Raw genomic sequence first — 23,549 nt, forward strand, 5'->3', positions numbered from 1 at the left:
CCAGGTCATAACCTTCCCTTACATATCAGTCACCCCCAAGGTAAGCCCACGGTACCCCTGTGGGCAGGGTGCAGTGTATGTGAAAGCTAGGACATGCCCTGGTGTGTGTGGCATGTCGTGATAGTGAATTACTGCCAATTTCGTTTTTCACTATTGCATTGCTACTTGTTCCCATAGGACAGAATGGGGAGTTTGCTTTTAACATCTTATAAACATAACTACCCCTTGGAACAAGGTTGGAAAATAAAGTTTGATATGCCTGAACTCAATGTTAAAATGCATCTTTTGGTGAGGGCGATTTTTTACATTCTGTGTTTTAAAATACCACTTTTACAAAGTAGGAATTTTCTTGCTTAGCCATCCAGTATGCCTCTGCTAGGTTTGTGTATTGGATGTCTGGCTTTGAAGTGTCAGGGGCTGGGGAGGAGCAGTGGCTCCAGAGAACCTGATGAATCAGGGCTGGGCTGAATAGGCCTTCTCTGCATTTGGAGTGGTGGGAGGAGTAAGAGTAGCACCTGCACCTGAATAGGGCTGTCTGCCTTCCACAATGATGGTTCCGCCCCCTATGGTGTCTGGAGCCAGGGCTCACACTGACAATGAAGGAGGTTGTGCACTTGCAATGTGCCCCACCGAACTGGTTTTGGCTGGGTACAGACACTCTCTGCCTTCAGCGAACAAAGGATTTTTTTGTATAAAAAGACTGGCCCATATCCCAGACATTTAGATCAATTCTGCTAAATCAAGAGGAACCTTTGCCACGGAGAAGAACCAGAGAAACTGAGAAGGAATACTGCCCCTGTGCTGTTTGCTGTCTGGATTTTGCCTCCTGCTTGAAGAAGATCTACAAGGGCTTGAAACTGAGTTTGCCTTCTGTTCTGAAGTCTCAGGGACAAAAAGACCTAACCACCAGCTCCCCTGAACTCCCTTGCTGGTAGTTCTGACCTGCAAAGAGGTGCCTGCTGTTGTTTTGGACCTCTAGAGACTGTTTTCTGCTGGGAGCTGCAAGAATTCACGCATTGTCCCAGATCGTCGCATCGAGGCGCCAAGTTTGTCGCATCGTTGGTGGACGCAGTAAAAACCCAACGCATCCCCTCCCCACGCAGTAAGAAACCAACGCATCACCTCTTCTCTGGCAAGGAACTGACGCATCACCTTCCCTTCACAGCAGTAAGGAACTGACTCGTCTCCTCCCCCGGAGCAAGGAACCGATGCATCACCTTCCCTGAGTGCAATGAATCGACCCATCACCTTCCCTGCGGCCCGTTTTGTTTATTTGCGCGACACATCCCAGGTACTTTGTGTGAAAAGTGTTGCATCTGCTATTTGCTTTAAACTAAACTATTTCTACCATCTGAAAGTCATATTTGTATTGCTGTATTATGGATTTTTGGCGTTTAGTCTTGTTTTGGTTTAGATAAAGATTACTTATTTTTCTAAACTGGTGTGGTGTCCATTTGTAGTGTTTTCACTGTATTACTGTATGTGTTTACAAATGGTTACACACTGGCTCTGAGATACGTCTGTCAGCTCGAGCCAAGCTACCAAGGGGGTGAGCAGGGGTTATTTTAGGAGTGTATCCCCCTTACCCTGACTAGAAGCAAGGGTCCCTATTTGGACAAAAGGTACCTACCTCTGCCAACTAGAGACCCCCATTTCTAACAGTATCTAATTTCAAGATGATAATATATAATGTGCAAAATAAAAAGTTACATATAGTAGCAGTCCTTTTGTGCAGAAGAGGTGGAGGTGACTAGGAAGTGGTATAGTAAATCATCTTGCCACTCTAGTCAGCCTCTGCCTTCCTCATCATACACTACTGTATTTTGCTTTTGATGTCTTCTGTCTGTGCCAACAAAACAATAAAATGTAGAAACTATGCAAACTGGTATGCACTTTACACAATTTGAGTAACGGAGAGGTGCATTGCTATCTTTGTTTTTCTGGATCTAACAGTTTATTAGAATGCGACCAGCTTTGCAACTCCAAGCCATAACCCTTGAGTATGGGCTAAGGGCAGCTAATAGACGCACCAAATCTGACAAATCAGGAGCAAACACCTTCAACAGAACCGCAAATATGAGACGCATCGATTACATACTGATAGATCTAAATTTATGGCCTGGAGTGTTGGATATGGTAGTCGGGACGACCACAGATAGTGACCACAACCCGCTTGAGGTCATCATGTCATCACCCTGGATCAAATATAATAGCCATACTGGCAGTAAACTCACAACTAAGGTGATGTGTCCAACAAATGATAATAGGCGCCTGAAATGGGCACATGTAGCTAAGTATACTATTAAGTGTGACGGTATGAAGCGATTACTCTTAGAAAATCTTGGGAAACTTCACAACCTGTGTGAGCGACAGTAGGAGCTTCCTATGATCACAGCCATCCATACAGCTCTTTTTGAACAGCTAGCCTCCTTTTACATAATGCCAAGCTAGCCCTATCATAAACAGACGCCTGCCAGCGTACTATGCTTTTGGTTTAACCAAGACTGTAAGAATTTCCGGGCAGCCTTGGTGGCCGCGATTAGGTCTAACAATGTGGAAGATATAAGAGGGGCTAGGAAGACCTACAAGACAGCCCAGAGAAAAGCAAAACAGAATGGTCAGAAAATCGATGGATGCAGATCCGTGATGCCTGCCAAAAGAAAGCATCGTGACAATTCTGATTGCTGGTCACGAGGGGAGATGCCGACAGACCTAGGGCACTGACCAACATCTCTATAGCCGACTGGGTTAACCACTTCTCTGCTGTGTACACTGGTTCTAAAGAACCAGAGAAAGAAGGGCGTACATATGAACACACTGGTACCCGATCAAGAGAGCTATTTTCTATTGCTGATAACAATCTAAGTATAAACACCACAGCTAAGAACAAAGCCCCAGGTCCGGATGGCATACCTGGAGACGTCTTTCTTAATGACATTAATAATTGGACCAAGTACATCTGGGAAATTGCAAATGGAATCGCTGCTGGGGCTCTGAGTTCCCCCGTCATGGAAGGGAGCAGAAGTAATCCCGGTTTTTAAAAAGGGCGACCGCTCACTGCCTTCCAACTACAGGCCGATTTGTTTAATCAATGGTGTACAGATGGTCTTAACCCGTGCTCTTCTGACTAAGATCTCAGAATGGATGGAATAACATCCTGTCCCCATTCCAAGCCGGCTTTAGGAGGAAAGTTAGCGCCATCGATCAAGTCTTTAGATTTACCCTGCTGGCCTGGAAAACAGTGACTATCGAACACGCTTGTCTCTATATTGCTTTTATCGATCTAAGGTCGGCTTTTGACCTCATTCCTTGGTCTAACGTATGGCCGGTATTGCTGGATCTGGGGTTTCCACTAGAGCTTCTCGAGCTGGTTGTTTGGCTGCACGAGGATACCTATGCAAGGATTCGCTGGGGGGACTAAGGGCAGTTGACTGATCCTATCAAAGTAGATGGGATCAGATCAGATCAGACACTTTTCATTAATGGGGTGGTGAAATATGTGGAGGAAGTCCCTGCACATGCCCCCTCATTGGGGGTTGCTAAAGTAACAACCCTACTATTTGCGGATGACACATTAGTAGTCTCCAAGACCCCTAGTGGTCATCAACTCCTTCTTGATCGCTTTGTGGTCTTCTGTAAACAGAGAGGTCTGGAGGTTAATACCTCCAAAACCAAGCTTCTGATGATGAACCCCCACAAATCCTTCAAAGGTAAACTGACGCTGGATGGGATTCCTCTGGAGAGAGTGTCCACCTTCGACTATCTGGGTGTGACCCTCTCAGAGTCAATGACATGGAAGCACCACATTACTAAGAGGAACCTACAGCAGAAGAAAACCTCTGGAACACTAATTAAGGAGCATAGGGCCTCCCAAACCAGACCGATAGCCACCCCACTTCAGATTTACGATCAGAAGGTGGTAGGTTCTGCCCTATATGGGGCGGAAATCTGGGCATTCGACAATTTAGAGGGTCTTTTACATACAGAAAACCAGTTCTTAAGAACTCTCTGCTCTCGTCCCAGAGTACCCCGCTCATCCCTCTAAGATTAGACATGGGTAGAACAACTATATTAGATAAAGCAAGGCTTCGCCCCCTTCTTTTCTGGTTGTGCCTCAAACTAACACCTGAGCTCAATCACTATACTGTATATAAAATAGGGTGGTTCACCAAAACCCAGTGACTTCTCTCTGCCATAGGCTTGGGATCCTTGTGGGATGTCTCCGATCCTAGCCTATTGCATAGCAGAGAAGTTATTAAGACTCACTATTGGAATTGGGTGGCGCAGACTACAGTTTCCCACTCATCAGCTGGACGCTTAACTTTAGAGTTTATACAGTCTAAGTGGCTAGGTGCATACGAACAGTACTTGGATGTAATTTCATCCCTGCAAGATAGGAAACTCTACATCCAATTCAGATTCAGCTGCCTTCCTGTGAATTCTTTCACAGCTACATGGCAGGAATCTCCTGAGGTAGCGCAGTATTGTAAAAAGGTAGCATCTCCTGAGTTAGGAGACGTACCCCTGAGCACTGCTGAAAGACTGTGTAGCGGGATATGTCATCGAGTTTACATATGAAAAGTTGAATATCGTCTCGCGAATAAAAGCTTCACAAACTCATATGAGTACTCCAGTTTACAACCCTGTGTAAATTATAACAGATTTTACATATCCCGCTACGCGATCTTTTAGCAGTGCTCAGGGGGACGTCTTCTAACTCGGGAGACCCTTCCTTTTTATGATATTTGTCACACTTCCCGATCAGAGAGCGATACCTCTGAGGCACGCAACAATCTAGCTTCTTCGTTCAGCTAGTAGTGCGTGTTCTGCTACCTGCTTTCTAATCACTTCTTCTGATCATACAACACGGCACACCAGACCAAACCGTCCACCATGATATGTGAGGACATTTCTAATATCTCCAAGCTACGGGCAGACACATTTGCTTTTGCTGAGGAAGATGCTACCAAGATACACGCACTGATACATGAGGAAATCACGCCCATAGCTAACGTTCGAAACAAAGAGAGCAATATCAGACAACTGTTGTACCTTACAAAAAGATAAATGAACCAGCGACTACACGCTACCACTCATTAAATATCATAGCGCACAACGCATTCCGAGAAGTCTACGGATCCAGCTCAAATCTCTATTAAGTAAGAACTGTCCCAGATTTGTGGTATGCTATACTCAACAAGTGTTCCCTTGACCTAATCCTTTTGATTATCGAAGAGCTATGTAAAATTCAAGAAGATTTGTCAAAAGAAATTGCTCACACCAAATCAGAGTTGGAGAACATATTGGAAACTGAAGATTCGACAAAAACATTAGAAGATATTCACGTGTAAATACACATAAGAAATCAATTAAAGGAAAATCTGCAAATATAAACTAGATACTATCTACTCCAAACTGGGAGAAGTATACTCCTGGGCAGAAGTCTGCGCAAGACATCGACAAAATAAGCCTTACAGTCAAAACACAGAAACAGAAACATCGTCATCTGACAGTGACACCAGACCAAAACCTCACAGAATAGTTATCGAACAACCCTCTACCTCAACCAGCACAGAACAACAACAAACTACTGGTGTTCCTTTTTTTGGAGGAAGACCCAAAAGACAAGGACGACTCAGGTAGGGCAAAAGAAAGAGAACCAGAAAAAGACAATTCGGATGCAAAGATCCTACCAGTGACGAGCAAGAGACTCAAAGGGAAGAAGGCTCAGAATACAACAACCTAGTCATTAACATTTCCTATTACCGACTAAATTCTGTGGAAACAAAAACTCTTCAAAAAGGGGCTTCATTTGTACCCACCTGCTACACCCACAGTCTAGAGCTAGAGATCAGCCTATTCAAACTTATGCGTAATTTACGTCTAAGAAACTTCTTTGAAAACATAGCTGTTCAACGAGACAGTAAGGATGAAGACCTTTTTCAGGGTCTCAGAACCAAAAGCACATTCATGGCTCCTGTCAGCCACAAAAGTCTAGACATTTTTGAAAATCTAGTTAAAAATGATATACGCAAATTTAATTTAACGGAGATCAAAACTTCACAACCTCACCATGAAAGAACAGGATGCATTTAAACGTCTACGTATAATCAGGAGGGGTGACAGGAGAGCTGGTTATTTAAAGAGGTCCTGTTCTGATGCTCCCTGGGGTATACGTAGGAAAAAACAGGTGAGAACAGTTCCTCTTAATGGCCAGGTTAGTAGGGATCGCTATTAGCCAGCTGTTAAATCTGATCAGGGAGGGAAATTACATTTCAGATCTTGTTGCCCTCACACACCTGTCTAGCCAGCAAACCTACCACATGCCAAAATGCTGACAAAGGAGGGGCATTGGTAATAATGGACACAAGCTTCTACAGAACACAAGTCCAGAGTCATGTAATTAAACCAAAACTTATTGCTCACTGGATTACAATCCCACTGACCAATTATCCAACATCCTAAAAAACTTGTTGAAGAGAGCCATTGAGGATGGTACCATCAATGATAAAGTGAGTCGATACCTCATGCAAACCAATCCCAAAACACCGACAATATACATGCTTCCAAAAATACATAAGGACTGACACCACCCTCCATCCTGACCCATTGTCTCTACAAAAGGGAGCTTACATGAACCAGTGGGCACATTTCTAGACAAACACTTGCAACCATTTGTTATAAGTATGCGCACCTTCATCAGAGACACCACTGATTTTCTCAACAAAATCAATCAATTAACATTCACGCCAGATGATGAAATGTGGCTGTGTACTTTGGACGTTAAATCCCTCTAAACCTCAATTTCCCATAATCTAGGCCTTGAAGCCATCGAAGAAACTTTATTGAACTCTAACCTGGACCAAAGTTTTCAAATGTTCCTCATGGAAATACTACATTTTACTCTTTACCAGAGTTCTTTCAAATGGGAAGACCAGTGGCTTTCACAACTCACTGGTACTCCCATGGGCAACTGCCCAGCTCCAGCCTATGCTAACATCTTCATGAATAAATTTGAAGAAAGAAACGTGTTGGGATTGGATGCTTGGAAAGAAAACGCCTCAGTTTTCCAGAGATACATTGACGGCATTTTCATTTTATGGAAGGTGTCACATAGCACCCTATTGACAGCATTCGATGCGCTCAATGAAATCAACGACCGATTTCAATTCACCCACGAAGTGAAACAAAACAGTATAGCAATCCTAGATGTACAAATCAGCAGAGCCAACTACAGATTGGAGACCAATGTTTTCAGAAAGACAACCGACAGGAACAACATGCTGCATTATAACAGCTTTCATCAAAACTCTCAAAAATCACCTACCATGCTCGCAACTTCTCCGGGCGAAAAGAATAGTATCTGACCCCATCAATCTGAAGGAACAAACTGACATGTTAAAAAGATTTAGCCAGCGAGGCTATCCACACAATATCTTGGAACAAGCTAGATCAAGAAGCACGACCATTTCCAGACCAGACCTCATGACCCAAGTCCAGAAGAAAGAACAAACACGTATGATAGTAGTATCGAAATTTTCCACCATCAGCCACCGATTTAAGAAATCTATCAACTAACACTGGTCCATTGTGGCTTTAGAACCAGATTTCAAGGGCATTTTTGCATATAACCCAGGCAAGAATATCACAGAATTGATCACTTAACCACCTAGAGCTTTCCTTCAAACACACAAAGGATCATCACCGTGTTACAATTGTAATAACTGCAATAACATGATCAAAGGTTCTGTAATAACCCATCCCATGAAAGGCACAAGAATTTATCTACAAGTGACTGCAAACTGTGACACCACCAACGTCATTTACCTGCTAAAGTGCCCATGCGGCCTAGTATATGTGGGCAAGACAGAAAGAAAAATAAAGACCCGCATACATGAACACAAGAGCAGCATTTGTACAAAAAACTTGAAATCAGTTGTGGCCGCCCCTTTCGTTGAAAACCACCACAACATAAGCCAACTGAAGTTCTTAATCTTGGAAGTTGTGGAAAAACATGAAGGCAGAGACAACAACAACCGTCTCCTTCAAAGAGAGAACTATTGGATTACATTTCTGGACTCTTTAGAATCTCATGGTCTTAATGGCCGTATGGAATTCTTATGTTACCTCTTTCTACGTTTTAAATCGCTGCACACGCGACCATTACATTGCATGGATTGTTCTCCGTAATCGTCACACAGTCACCAACAATTTTCGCTATATTTCAGACACCATACATATGAATAATGACCCGTCCAAGACGCTCCCGCTTTACATCGTGCATGTGTACATCACTTCTGCACACTCTTGCTTTCCTTTTTACGTTTTTTTAATGTCTGTTCCTTTGCGATGTATCCTCCAGCTTTGGAGCACACTGTACGATAGTAGCATGAATGCACTTTGATCTATTGATTATTGATCACGATAGCATACTCTTCGCTTTTGAAAGTCAACAATGCACAGGTCATTGTGTTTCACATGTACTCCAGTTTACATTCCTGTGTAAATTATAACAGATTTGACATATCCAGTTACACGGTCTTTCAGCAGTGCTCAGGGGAACGTCTCCTAACTCAGGAGACGGTACATTTTTATGATATGTCACACTCACCGACCAGAGTGATACCTCAGAGGCACGCAACAACCTAGCTACTTGGTTCACCTAGTAGTGCGTGTTCTACTACCTGCTTTCTAGTAGCGCAGTATTGCCCAGGCTGCCATGGGACAATGGAAACGATCAAACACATCCTCTTCGCATGTCTGAGGTAATTCAGTTTTCCGATCCCGTTCGTATTTAGCCACCATTTTGTGTCCCGCCGCCATTTTGTGTTGCCCTCACTCAGGCAGCACGGTGAACTAGGTGTTGTTTTCCCTCTTCCTACTGCAAAGTGTCAAATAACCTCCTGCCTCTGTTTAAAGCTGGTGTCAGGGTCTGACCGACTCCACTAATCCTCGTCTGGTTTGACTGATCCCTGTCTCGACTATCTGTTGGTTTGCACCATTCTTACCTGACTTTATCTTATCCTCTGGCCTTCGCTATTCTTTACTCGTATTCTCTCATTTCACAACTGTCCTCCGGGGCATACAAATGTGTCCTGCCACCTGCAAGTCGAATTATAAACACTACCATTGATTAACTTGTGGGGAAGGGTGACAAACACAGTTGGAAGAGAGGCTTATTTGAGTTACTTAATCTTGTTTTCACATTCTTCTCATTGGTTACCCCTGTATGCATTGGGAGTGTTCTTTGTGAATATGTGTGTTATAAAAGATTGTGCGCCACGAAGTAAAGTGGCAGTCTCCTAAGAACATACCGAGTGTCCTCTGGGACAACTGTACTTAGCTGCAGCTAATAAACCAAACCTTCTACGCCTAACGGAGTGTCCCGTGTCTCTGTTCGACAAAGCAGGTGAACTCAGGAGATTAAGGCGTACCCTGCGCCGCCAGGCCCATAAGGTCCCGGTTCTTCATGTCCACTGTACTTATTCCTGAGATCTAAATGGCTATCCCCTGCATGTAGGCTGATGGGTACTCGGTGCCACCACAAAGCATTTTGTATCTTAAAAACAGACACCAGGCCCTTGATGGTTTGCGCAGTGGCAAAATTCCTTGGGCAAATATGGATCATCAGGCGCCATGTACTATAGAAGCCATAAGGGTTCTCCCTGGAATTACAATGGTCCTCTTAACTTGTTTTTAATCATATTTTATACTTTTTATCTTTTGTTTTAAGTATTTATAGCTTTTTAGGAAGATGGATCATTTGAATGGCCAATATATTGTAAAGTTCTTAACAAACTACTGATAAAATTGTTTTATTGCATTCTTCCACTACTGGCTTTTGAAGTCTCATGTAATCAGATAAGAGCTTCATTCCAACAGTACCTAGTCCCTCTTTTCTCTGTGCCTCTCCTTTATCAAGTGTGATACTGTTTTAATTGCTAAGTAAGATCATGTTTTTATAATGATTGCCAACTTTGTTTATACATTGTACTGTTGATCCATTGGCATCAAGGAATTTCGGTATCGTTGAACTTGCGCTTTTTATGGTCGTAATGACCGAATAAAGTAATTTTGATGATGATGAGAACTAGTATAAATGTTCTACTTTATCAGGAGTGGATGTCAAGAGAGTTTAGTTGACTATTGTAAGTGTTTAAATGGCAGGAGATTTTTTTGTGTTCCTATTTAAAATCTACTCTTACGTTAAACGCTTGTGTTACAATAAAATGCAGTGCTTTCTTTATTGTAAATTGGGTTTGCCAAGAAACCTGTTTACTAATTCATCAAACATCTTCTTTCCCCTTTGGTTGCAGGGAATGTATGTTTTTTTACACGCAGTAAAAGGAACACCATTTGAAACACCAGATCAAGGTAAAGCCAGGCTGCTGACTCACTGGGAGCAACTAGACTATGGAGTGCAGTTCACATCTTCAAGAAAATTCTTTACAATCTCCCCAATAATATTGTAAGTGATTAACTAACAGGCATGTGTTTGCTTGGAGTTTGGTCTGCTAAATCAGTTTGTCATATTGGTTTATGGATGCAAATTTTTTGTCTTGCTGCATGTGGGTGGAATCTCCATTCTACCATGAAGTTACCTATTTTTATGCGCCCTTTTCCCCTTTTACAGTTTGTTTCCAAACCGAAGGCTTTTTCAAAAGTGTGTGAGAAAAATCTTTCTTCCTTTGTCAAAGTCTGAATAGCAAGCTTTAACTGCCCATTCATGAACAAATAGCAGATCTATCATGGTAAATTGTTTCACCATCTCTGCTAAAGTGACCCTTCCGGGGACCCGTAGGGCATTGCAGCACCGGCCCAACGAGGAGCATCTGCTTGATGATAAAGCATGACATCCTCAGGGATGTGTGAGGGCAACAAGAGCCACTCTTGTTCACCATCCCTTATAAATTGGTTCAGCATCTAGCAGTTCCATGCCCTTCCATGCCCTTTTGTCTCGACACTCCTAGTGCCATATTAGGAACAGTAACCCCCATTTTGGAAACATATTGTCTTTTGGAGCATGGGCACTAGACCTTTATCAGCTCCTAGTCCCCCTTCTTCCTTTTTGCGATGCAAATTGTTTCACCATCCTTATGCATGAGATTACCAAAATATGAGCCAAGAATGGAGTCAGTAATTCAAGAATGGGCCATGTCTAAGTTTGGAACAGCCTGTATTTTGTTTGGAATTACTGCAGATTGGCAGAAATGGGCCGCTATTAGGAACTAAATAGTCTGACTGTACAAAGGTGCAGCCGAATAGAGGAAGGATGGTGAAATTTGGAGCGGGCCTGGCGGCTGCTGCCATACACCAATACTTGCCACTAGCAGGAAGGGCATGCATTCCTTTGTTGGCTGTTTCTGGCGTTAGTAGTGACCAGATGGTGGGAGTTTGTGCTAGACAGAGGCAGCTGTGGGCGGTCCCAGGCCAGCTTATAAGTTTGGGCAAAAGGTAAAGCTCTCTTTCACTGCTGGCCCACAGCTGCCTCCTACCTGCTGGCCATCTGCTGCACTGCAAAAACTGTCGGGCAACACTAACAGTGATTATTATGTTAGGGGTAGCCAGCATGTCCCATGGGATGCACACAGTGTGTCACTAATGCCCCCCTAATTATGTCAGGAGAACTTCATACAATATGTCTGTAATCTGCCGTTATTTTCTCAAGCTTCCCAGAATGTTCCAAAGCATTCCCAGAATGTCATAAATGGTGCATTACTGCATGAAGACCAACTAGCATGCACCCAACAATAGTAGTAATATTTAATGTACCGGAGGGTGATCCAAGTCACCAGTGAATAAGCACACATATACAAATGGATCTACAGTCAAACCAAATACATCCACATGCCAATTTTCACCCGCATTTGCGAATGAGAAGCATAACTTAAATCGTTTTGGTAAATATGGAAATTAAATAATCTGGGACCTAGGACAGATCCTGTTGTTGCTCCTATGAATGGTAGGCTAGAGTCTCAAAGATTACAATCTCGACATTTGAACCTGTGGCCTGCACATAGTTTAATAGATCAGTATTTTTGTGGAAGAAAACTATCTTATTGTAACCCAGTCCAAAGATTTACACGATTGCTTCCTCCTTTCATGTTCTTTATCTGCACACTTTGTGTCATATACTAAACTGTCACTGTTGTATAATATGTATTAAACTGCTCAGCATGCATTAACCTCTAATACAAAAAGAGCACACAATCCATAAAGCAGAGAAGCACATCTTGGGCTAGAATGAATATGTTAAAACAGATGAATTTGAATTTAAGATCAAGAAAATTACGCAGCCAAAGAGGGGGAGATATATATATATATATATATATATATATATATATATATATATATATATTGCACATATACGTGCTCTCAGGGTCAAGTACAAAGAATCCAAGTTAGTTGCAAGAATCTGTTTAATTACATTACGCGTTTTGGCTGACAAACAGCCTTGATCACATGTGAAGTAACAACCATTTCAGTGCCTTTAAAATGCATGGCAACAGTGAGAAAGGACAATTGGAAACGGCAAAAGAATCAGCCATATTGGTATATGCCGACATTCATGCATATTAAAATGCACTGTTGTAGTCACAGTTGAATAATGCACCATGATACTTGAAATTCCTACAAAGAATATATGAATCCATGAAAGGTCAGAGTATACATAGTTATTATGTAAGCCAATGTCAGACGGCTAGTCACAGGTTGGAAAGTAATGTAACTAAGAGTGTCACTATGTAAACACCTAGTACATAAAAGAGTTAACAAGACATATAAGAGTACTGACTTAGTGCCTGACCTAGTCTGTTTACTCTAAGCGTGTAGCACAGTAGCCTGTCCGCTGCCCGTACGGCAGGACACATCCGACACAGAATACCACCTAATGCAAACTGCATAGGTGTCTAACAGTACTGGGCCAGTGCCAAATGTCAAAACTAGGGAAGGGAAAGAAAACCATGCAGAAGAGGTCTTATCTGTGATGAGATCCCAGGAGTGGCTCCGAAGAAAAGGGTAGGCATGTGAGAGACGTGAGGATGGGTCCCTTCCTTTCCTCCTGCAAAGGAAACAAATGAAGAAAAGAATAACTAAAAGATTGTAAAAACAATGTGATACATACAAATGACGCACGTTGATCGTGTAGTAATACATGTTCTAAGTATATGTTTCCTATACTCTGGGTGGAAACGTTTCTGGACAGAGGAGGAAAAGGGAGTGGTGGGGAGGGAGGGAAGAGGGCCCAGGTGCATGGTCTTCCCTTAAGTGGATTGCCAATTCCTCATCCTGGCTCAATCCTCTTGGTGTTTTGGTTTGGAAATCAATGTATTTCGATTCCTTTTTTCTGAGTTTGAGAACTCTGTCCCCTCCCCTCAATTTGCTCGTGATCTGTTCAATGGCAAAATAGGTGAGATATAAGGAGTCTGAAAAATGTTTGACTTGAAAGTGGTGGGTAACTGGATAACGAGGATCTTTGTTGTTAATGGCCCTCATGTGTTCCAGTATCCTTTTCTCGACCATCAAAGTGGTACTCCTATGTACCACATTTTGCAGAGACACTCAATGATGTAGATGGCAAATGTGGTGCCCCAGAAAATCCTTTGTGTCCCTGCCGTACGTGGTAAGTTATATCACAGGGTCTCTGAGAAAGTGGTCAACGTATTTGGACACGTTCTCAAGGAGACTGCCCCTGGAAGATACTATGGGGTGACCTGGCGGGTTGAGAGGATGTTTGTGCACTTTGAGAAGTAAGTAAAGAACTGGGAGTTTGGGAAAATACCTTTTTAAAAAGCAGAACTCTTCCCATTCCAAAATGCCCCTGTCCTTTCACTCGTTCACTTTGTTCCAAATCATGGTAATACCATTGGTGTATGTCTCTCTAGGAATTGAAATATAAAATCTCGTGTCTTTGAGTTGTCTGTGGGCCTCAGCTTTATACATATCCCTATTGAGCAGAACCACGTTACTGCTCTTGTCAGCTGGACGTATAACAATCTCCTTGTCATCTGCAAGGGAAATGACGCCTGTCTTTGTGTAAAGGTGACATTGGAGGGTGCTCAGTTATGTAGCGGGTTCTGTGTCGATAGTCCATGAGTGACTTGGTAACAGTGTCATTGAACGCGTCTATATAGTCACGTGTAAGCATGGGATAGAAGGTGGACTTTAGTTGTAAACTGTTTCTGGCAGCGGCATTGTATGTGATGCCAAGTTCATTGAGGACTGACTCCACAGTGTTAGTGGCCCTCTCATTGTCTAGGCTTTGTTGTAATTAATGTAGTCATGAGGGTATTGATATCCCCAATGTTGAGATCAATTTCAGTAAGGTTAGGTATGGTTTTTTTGGACTGCTCTGTCCTGTTGTTTTGAGGGTGTGCCATTTTTTGAGCTTCAGTTTCCTAATGAATTTTTACGGATCTATTCTAGTTTCTGCGTAGTCAAAGGGGGTAGATGGGCAAAAGGACAAACCCAAGAATAGCATTTGTTTTTCAATATCGTTCAAGTATCTGTTGAAGAGGTTAATAAGAGTTCTGTTAACCATTTCTGAATCCATTATTCTGTGTTTTTTTGGAGCTTGCAGTGCTGGTTCCTATCTCACAGCTGAAGATAGATCAATATCTCTATGAGGAGATCTACATCTATACTTATTTTTTTAAACTTGCCTCGCGAAGAGTACACATAATGGTTGTGAAGGCATGGTGATTGAAACACTGTTTTTCTGACAAGCCTACGTTAATTTAAACAATGTTTCATTTCTCAACATCTTGAGGTTAGATCAAATGGAACTCAAACAGCACAGGCCTTCAAACGCTTAAAAGCAGATAAAAGCTACAGTGTGGTTAAAAAAAAGCTTCACAGACAGTCAATAAATGTCGTGTTTCTACCTTGCCCTCAGGTCACATAGACCGTTAGTGTGGAATGCATGTGAAGAGGATACGAGGAGTGTGTGTGGAGCCCTTCCAGCGGCTTACAGAACATAAACATGCTGCAGCAGCAAAACCCTTTAAAGAGTGTTATGATAAATAAACAGCAGAAGTGAATAAGCCTGGGTAGCTTACCACATAGAGGCCACAGCTAGGGCGGTCAGCCTCGAATCTGGGGAACTGGGTTCGAGTCTCGGCAATGACGCTGAACATCCTGTGATTCTGGGCAAATCCCCGTGCCTAACAAAAATGAATGTGTCCTCATGTAATGCAACTGGTGCCCTGTAAAGCACTCTGATACCCAATTCGGGTCAAGTTCGCGCTATATAAAACTCTGTATATGAAAAAAAAAAAAAAGACATCCCCTAATCAGACTTCATTTCTCTGTGCACCAAATGAACAGCTGGTTCCCAGTACGCCGCTCATATTTTGTCTTCAGTATGTAGTTGCATCGCAAGTCACTCTTCTCCTCTGTACAGTTAGTTGGCTTTGGTGAACTGAAAGGCACTCATCAGCAATTAGGCGCAGCATGGCAAAAGACAGTGAAACAGTTTACTGTAAAACAATGAAAATCGACATACAGTATGAAGGGGCAATCTTTTACTGTGTCAAGCTTGAAAAAGCTGAAGTGCTTGCCCAGTGCTGAAGTATGGTAGAGCACACAGGGCTTCTATGTACCACTCCCAGCCAAACCTCGTTTTTGGCTCCATTCACCACTAATGCACTCACTTTATGCGAAGCAAGGGCTAAAAAGAAATAAGACGTGCATAATGAAGTTACCCTGTCAAAGATATTTATTATGTACATACGTGTGCAACATTGCGTTGTTAGTGCCATGATTATCTTTATTGTATGATTACTTAAAATCTTTTGCAACATCGATAGCATATAAAAGACACTAAATATAAAAATATAAAAGATAATATAAATTGTGCTGTAAAATAATGCCATATAAAGGTTTAAGGTGTTGTAACGTTTGCCAAGCGAGGTTAGGACCCGCCGACTGAGGGGTCAAGATTGTTTAATATTGCGAGTACGGGGTGGAACACTACACAAGGCCAAGGCTATGAAGTGTGCGGACATGCAATGTTGTGGTGTGCCAGCATGCATGGGGTTAACGTATGTATGCCGGGTGTCAAGATTGATGCTACAGATAGAAGTTGATACTCTGACCTGACCAATTAAAGTCTGATATTAGAGTCGCCGATTGCATGCTGTGTGAGATGTAGGTCTATATGGCGGATGGAGATGCAGAAGGGACCCGCCAAGGGATTATGCCAGAGATAGAGTGCTGGATGGAGAGTCGGAACCGTGTGCGGTCCCCTAGAATGGTGCGTCCTTCATGCGTACTAGTGCGCGCCTTGAAAAGCAAAGGTGCTCTGTGCATGAGTGAGATCATTGTGGCCAGTTCATATGAGAAGCTCCTCCAGTCGTTGTTGCTGCGGCTCTTGGTGACAAGCGGCTTGTATGTTGCAGACATTTGTCTCCGTTACTTGGGTTGGTTTTAAAATCCTTGCTGCTTCAGAGTGGAATTTGGCGATTCCTGTGAGGCCATTTGGTTCCATGATGGTGAAAATAAGCGTTTGGGCCTCTTTGCATGTTCTCATGCCAATTTGCAAAAGCAGGGTTCTTATAGTCGCCTTTGTCCCAGCAGACCTGGGCAGCACCAGATGATATGCTCGGCTGATTCTGTGTGATATTGACACAGGCGACATCCCTGATTTCTGGGCAATCTGTGTTTCCAGTGGGTCCTGTAGTCCCAAATTGGCAGTGTAAGGAGCCTAGTTCTCAGTATGTACTGTAGGGCTGTCCCAACCAACCCTGCTCCAGATATGGTTGGCTTACTGTAGTTTAGTGTGAGTAGGCAAGTCCCTCTATGCCAGGGTTATGCCTCATTCGTTTGAGGTCCTGTAATCTTGAGGTGGGTTTGCCCTGTTTCTTTACCAGGCTTTTCAGGCTAACTATTGTTTAAGGTGTCGATTATAGTCTCATTTGCCTTTAAGAGGAACCTAACCCAAAGACAGTTGTTGTCCTGAAAAACTGCTTCTAATGCTTCACCTGATGGTGTCAGTACCCACCTTGGTCACCCTGTAGTATAGTTTGATGATCTCTTTTTTACAATCGATGTCCATTGTTGAAATGTTATACTCCAACCGAATCCGTGTGCGCCTAGTTGAGTAGGCAAGATTAAATACTTTTCTGTAGGCCATTATGTGCAGTCGCTCCAGTTTTTCAGTGAGTTGACCTGAGAAGACAAGGTGGCCGTAACTCAGTGTGGGAATCAGTTTTGTTTGCATGACCCGTCGTATACCCTCTGCAGAATGACTTTGGAGCTTGTGATTTAATGGCATAACCTGTATGTGGCCGCCTTTGCTTCGAGTGTCTTGGCCTGCAAATTCGGTCTCCCGTTGTCGATGAATTGTATTCCCAAGTAATTATATTTGTTGGTAGTGGTAATCCTTAGCGGTCCGAGGTACCATTCCAGCAGGTTCTTCTTAGGTTTGTGACCGAAGACCAGGAAATTCGTTTTTGTGGCATTGGCGCAGAGTTTACATGTTGCATAGATGTAATGCCTCCAGTGCCCTTTTCATGCCAATTCTGGTGTGAACCAGTAGTACCAGGTCGTCCGCGTATTGTGTGATGGGGAGTCTAAGATGGCCTAATTTGGGTGGAAAGATGTTGACCGTTAATAGCTCCTCACCCATGTCCGCAGTGTATAGAGGTTGAACAAGGGAGGAGCAATCACACAGCCCTGTTTTAGCCCTGTGTTGGCATAGATCTTGGCCGTCACATGAGTCTGCAAGAGCATGGTGCGTCACAATGTCTGCCAAAAGCTTCCTCGGAATGCCCCACTTTGCAAGTTTGGCCCAGAGAATGGTGCGGTCAATGCCATCAAAGGCTGCACTGTAATCAACAAAGCAGGCGTAGATTGGTGGGGAGGCGACCTCTGTGGCTCGTGTTGCTAGGCATGACAGGGCGATGGTGTTGTACATCGTGGATGATTTGGGCCGGAATCCTGTCTGGTATTGAGGTATTATATGATTTTTATTTGTCCAGGCCTCTAGTTCTTTCAGGAGCACTTTTGCAAACGCTTTGCGTTGTTAGTTTCTGCTGCGTCAATCGGACGGAAGATCAAGCAGCAAGGTAATAATGTATTACAGAATGTGTTAAAAAAGATGAAAAGAAAATGTTAAAAAGGGCTTGCTGGTGGGATGGGCGCAGTTCACACGCTCTAACAAACAAGCCGCTAGTGGCAGAACGATCACCTTGATCCCATTTCATCCTCAGTTTTTCTACAGTGGTCAATGGTACAGACTGAACTAGATCTTATAGTATCAAGATAGAAGTAGGATTCAAAATAGGTTAGTTAACCATTCATATCTTTTTCTAAGAGTTTAGAAGGGAGAGGATTTAGAGAGCGCACGCAGAAATTAGTTAGCGCAGAGGCATCAGCTGTAGCCTTTTCCAATCATGGAACAACCAAGGCCTTCTTTCGAGAGTTAGAAGCATTACATAGATTTAAAGTTTGGTTTGAAGCGTAATCTGCCTCTTCCGTTGAAATCACCGTTTCTCACAGAGAGTGTATAGTAGGTTTCTCTAGAAGGGCCTCAAGTGTTTTGGAACTCCTTACCCTAAGGGATACAGGTTTCAAGCCAATGTTCATTGTTCCGCGGTCATTCTTGCTAGACACTAGACAAGTGCATGCTGCGTTTATGGTTCCTAAGCAGATTTCTTGACTGTTTCAGGGAAATGTGAGAGTTCAGTGGGCTAATGCATTGGTTTTAGAAACCCATGTATCTTATTAGCAGATTATGCGAGTGTGAACTGACCAACCATGACCTAGGTTAAAAGACCCAGAACAATGTTATAATGGAGAGCCCCCTCCCCTCATATGTTTCTTCAGAGTTGGTGAGCAGAATAAGGACTGTGACCTCAGAGCAGCCAGTCTTGTTTTACTCCTCACTTGAATGTTTGTCTCTGTAGTTTTATGTTACATCACATTAGATAAAATAACACTGTATTATTTTTTTCTCTGACTGCCCTTTCACTCTGTTGCAAATTAAGGTAAGTAGGGTGAGTGGTAATTTCGAACCTGGCCGTTCCTTATTGTCATATCTCCCATTCTCTTAGTCATTGGAAGGTAATTTTTCTGCAGTTGTCTGTCTTAATACTTCAGGTGGATATGAGTCATTACATATTATTATGATATCCAAATATGATAAATGCAAATGCATAAAATCTGGATGGGTTTTGTAGTAAAAGCCTCTTTTGCATGATCACCCCCATTTTATTGGACTGATGCTGCTCTGTTTTTTGATTCTGTGCACTGGGTCTCTGCTGACCAGGCCCCAGTGCATGTGTTGTGACCCATAAAACATTTTGAAATTGGCTATACTCCTGGTTGGCATATTTAACTTGCATATATAAATCCTTAATGAATGGTACAAAGTATACCCAAGAACACATTTTGCTACTACTAAAGTGTCCATGAAAAACAGGACTTCAGGCCTGGCTGTACAGGTTTAAACTGCAAATTCAACAGGGAGTGAGTAATGCGTGATAGCAGGTTTAAATAATCGAATCTGGTTTTACCAGATAAAAAGTTCATTCTTGGACTCTTCAAAATATTTATCACAAGTCCAATTCATTGGTTGTCAGATTTGTGCTAAATATGTTACAAAAGATACTTTTAAAAAGTCAACTTTTACCTTCCTAAAGCCTCTACAAGCCTATATGCATGAGCTTCCAGATAATGAAGTGTGAACTGGCTCCCAGAGTGCTCAGGAGCTTTATTCAAAGGACACCTATCCTGTCACTGGCAGATGCAGCGTTCACCTGAGCCTGCCTCCCTTTTGTCTTCCAAGCCAGCCAATCTTGTGCTGGCATATGAGCTGCCCCCAGAACCTGTTTTGAGTGACCACAGAATAGAGGTTGCTCATTTTCCTGGCCATACCTCTCAGATGGGCATAGGATCTATGCACAAAGGGAGGGACGATTCTGCAATGTTAGATTTAGGTAGAGAAGGGCACTTTTATATTGTTTGCAGTTGGGCACACAGGAAATGCTGCAACGATGGGTTGGGTTACCCTTGCAAACTTTTTCCTTGTTTGTTAGGAGGGGGCCAGGAGACTCCCTTAGGGATAAATATGGCACCCCTGGGTACCTCTTTCATGACACTGCTGGACCTTTGGAAGACAAAATAAAAATTGCCCTTTCTGTTAATACCTGTGAGGAAAAGCCAAAGGCTGGACCATCTCCCACTGGTACCTAGGACAAACAGGTGGACTCCGTGTCAATTGGCTGACCACCTGCTAACCTATTGAAACACCAAAGCTGCAAGAAACAACCTTAACTGAAGAGCCCAGCTGACCAGTTTCAACTGAACCTGCACTGGACCATCTGTTGGAGGGAGTTCTAATCCACCAAGTGCTGTTTCTGAGGCCCTGGAACCTTTGGCTGGTGTCTGAGTATACTCTTCCTGCCCAAACTTAAAAGCTGAGTCTTATAAAGTTTTTGAAGTCTTTTTTCCTGCAAAGCTGAAAGACTAGGGCCAACCGGCTTGGACCAACCTGATCTGCTGAGGGTGCACTGCAAGTGGGCTGACTGTAGTAGCTCCTGCTGCATTCTTCTCTGTAGCAGCACACCATTCTTTTCAGTAGGCCCGACTGGGAGAGGCATTCAAAACCGTTGATCTTTCAGCCTGCAGCCTTACCCCACCGAGGAACTCAGACCTACAGAAAAGAGTCTAAGTCGGAAGGTAGAAATTTTAACTGGGTGTGATGCCAAACAACATCCGATCAATCGCTTCCTGGGAATAAATTCTAGACTTTTCCTTCTCAGAGCGTCTCCTACATTTAAGAAAATGTCTAAGTCCAAAAGTAACTCTTTGACCAGACCACCCAGGCCCTTTTATCTGACCCGCAATCTATTACGTGCTACCTAAAAACAAACCATTGTCCCTGTCTAGTGCGACCAGTTTCCACAGTTGGCGCTTTGTTCTTTTTGGCCCTATTTTATTTAAAACCTTAAAAATTCATATCTCCTGTTCCCCCATATTAGAGTTTTGTTGTTTTGGTGTCATTTTGTTCATTAAAATATTCTCGATTTCTCCAAATCCGAGTGCGATTTTTATTGTGTTGTGTATTCAACTTTAACTGTTTTGGTACTCCTACACACTTAGTTAAGTTAAGCCTGTTTGCTCTGGGTCATAGCTACCAGGGGTTCTGCTCCTGTTTATATTACTGAAACCTTTATTGGACCTAACCAGAATAGTTCCATTTTTATTTGTGGTGGACTACCATCTACCCCAACTAGTAATCCAGTGAGTTATTCATAGATTTAATTTACATAGTCTATTGTTATCCTGAAAATCTGGCATACGTCAAACAACCTGGGATATTGTATACCTCTATGAGGAACACAGTCACTGTGATTTAGAACTAAATTCGTTAAAATAGTCTGTTCTATAATCTTTTATCTTGTATTAGTATAGCAGACCTGTACATATTTTATCTATAGACAGTTTCACTCATGTTTAGAAACAAATTAATCTATTTGTTTTATTCCTCAGATATTTTTTGGCAAGCTTCTACACGAAGTATGACCCAACTCACTGCTTCATAAACACTGCTTCCCTCTTCAGTGTGCTGATCCCCAAGCTACCACAACTACACGGTGTCCGAATTTTTGGCATTAACAAATATTGAACATGGAAAACTGAAGTGTTTTGACCAAGTATGTACTTCGGCTCTGGGCTTTTCCGCACCAGAAGAATAGGTAGCCTACTGTGATGTTTACCTATTGATGACAGTGACCTTTTTACAGTAAAGATCTGAGTGCTTAGTCTTTGTATGCTGTTGGAAAACACACAGACTTTTAAAAGACGATGGCTTCCGAATACAAAGAGTGGCAGATTTGTGAGGAGTGGTTGTGTTGAGTAACTGGGCAGGCCCAGCTCTGATTTCAGACAAACGGCACGAACGCCAGATTTGACAAGGCAGCCAGACAAGGAAAGCTTGGTTAATCTGTGTCGGCTAGAAAAAATAAATCTGTGACAAAAGCATACACGTTGTGTGACTAGAATAAATAGCCTTTCGATTTCTGTAGAAGTCTGGTAGTGTGCAGCATGCACCGATTATGTGCACTAGCCAGATAATATTTTATTTTAGAAGTATGTTCTTTTGCTGGTTCAAAGACTTTCTACCTGCAAAATATTGTCGGCTCTGTCATTCTCTCTGTTAGCCAGTCATTTGCACGGACTAAAATGGAATGCTCCATCAGCAGTGATTAAATGCGAAAGACCTTCTAAATCCATACATATGTGGAAAAGTGGTCTTTAGAGCAAGTAAGTATGTTCCATGAATATCATGTGCTGATGGCTCTTAATTTAATTGTGCTATTTTTTGTAGTTTTTATTGTTTTTTGGTTGTAAAATTGCAACTGTAATTTTGAGAATCCATTAAGATCCTTCAAAAGTTGTAATGGGAACATCATCCTGTACGCTGGCATTATGAAAAAAACTATGAGCTGTTTCCAGTTGTTGATTAGTCGTCTTTTGTTTAAGGGAACAAAGTTGGCCTGTTATTTGGCGGGTGGAGGGGAGGAAGAATTCAATTCCTGGCATGAAAATATAATAGGCAGCTTCAACAACCAGAAAAAAGTTGTGGCTGATTAAATGGAAAGGGATTGGACAGACGTTAATTGGCAGCCAATGTTTTCTTAATGATGAGCTCATGAAGGAGCGTTGGCTATCCTTTTGCCACGTCTGTCAGCACACAGGGCATGAAGTCATGTTATACCACATGCAGAGACGAAGTAATAAACAGTTCTCTAGTTTTAGGGTGAACATTTTTTCCATCCAGATTTGGGTTTTTATAAGCGGTTGTTGAAGTGGCGTTAGGGGGTTATGGACATAAGACTTAGTGAAACGTTCTTTTAGAAGTTTTAGCTGCGTTTTGAGTAAACCTTTCTGATTTGACAGGCTCCGCTTGAGTTTTTCTAGAAAGAAAAAAGATTATTACACATGTAAAATCACAGCAGCTTTGGAAAAGCTAGTGATGGGGCAACGTTCCAGTGACAATGTAGAACTTGGCATACCAGATTATTTGATCAGTAAGTAGCATTAAAATCAAGTAGCTTTCTTTCCGTGACAAGGGTGGCATTGGCACAGAAATTATTGTTTCAAACATTGTGAATTTCACATGCTTAGAACCGGGACAGGAAGTTTTTTTGCATAATTTCAATAATTGTTCAATTTAACCAGTGTGAATTTTGTCAGATTTTTCTGTTGCCAATTCAGCTTAAATAAATTTTTCCCAGTGAAATGTTCGATTTACAAAATAAATTAATGTGCCCCAAAACAGAGTGTGTCTTTATTTTATTCCAAGAGTGGAGTGCGTGGGAGTGAAATCCATCCTATATAAAATGTAAAAAATACAAAGTATGCTGCATGTACCCAAACACAACATCGTACACTCCCTTTTGTAATGACTTTAAGAATACGTTCTGTAAGTGCTTACAGTTTAACGTTTTAAAATAGTGCGAACTTCTGAAAGTAGTTTAGATTACTCTTGCTATTTTGTTACCTTAAAGTTTCGCTAATTTTCAAAGTGTGAAAATTATGCATAT

General features: G+C 42.3%; 1 protein-coding gene across 1 annotated transcript in view; it reads left to right on the plus strand.

Annotated features, from left to right (window-relative positions):
• ORMDL1 (ORMDL sphingolipid biosynthesis regulator 1) overlaps positions 1 to 23,281 on the plus strand; it is an 80,792-nt gene extending 57,511 nt beyond the window's left edge. The window contains exons 3-4 of the mRNA XM_085648810.1: positions 10,317 to 10,468; positions 21,493 to 23,281. Of these exons, the coding sequence (XP_085504936.1) occupies positions 10,317 to 10,468; positions 21,493 to 21,628 (288 nt within the window). The 3' untranslated portion in view covers positions 21,629 to 23,281. The remainder of the gene's footprint in view (positions 1 to 10,316; positions 10,469 to 21,492) is intronic.
• Positions 23,282 to 23,549: the final 268 nt, after the last annotated feature.

Source organism: Triturus cristatus, chromosome 3_2, assembly GCF_964204655.1.
Source record: "Triturus cristatus chromosome 3_2, aTriCri1.1, whole genome shotgun sequence".
In the NCBI taxonomy this organism is placed as follows: Eukaryota; Metazoa; Chordata; class Amphibia; order Caudata; family Salamandridae; genus Triturus; species Triturus cristatus.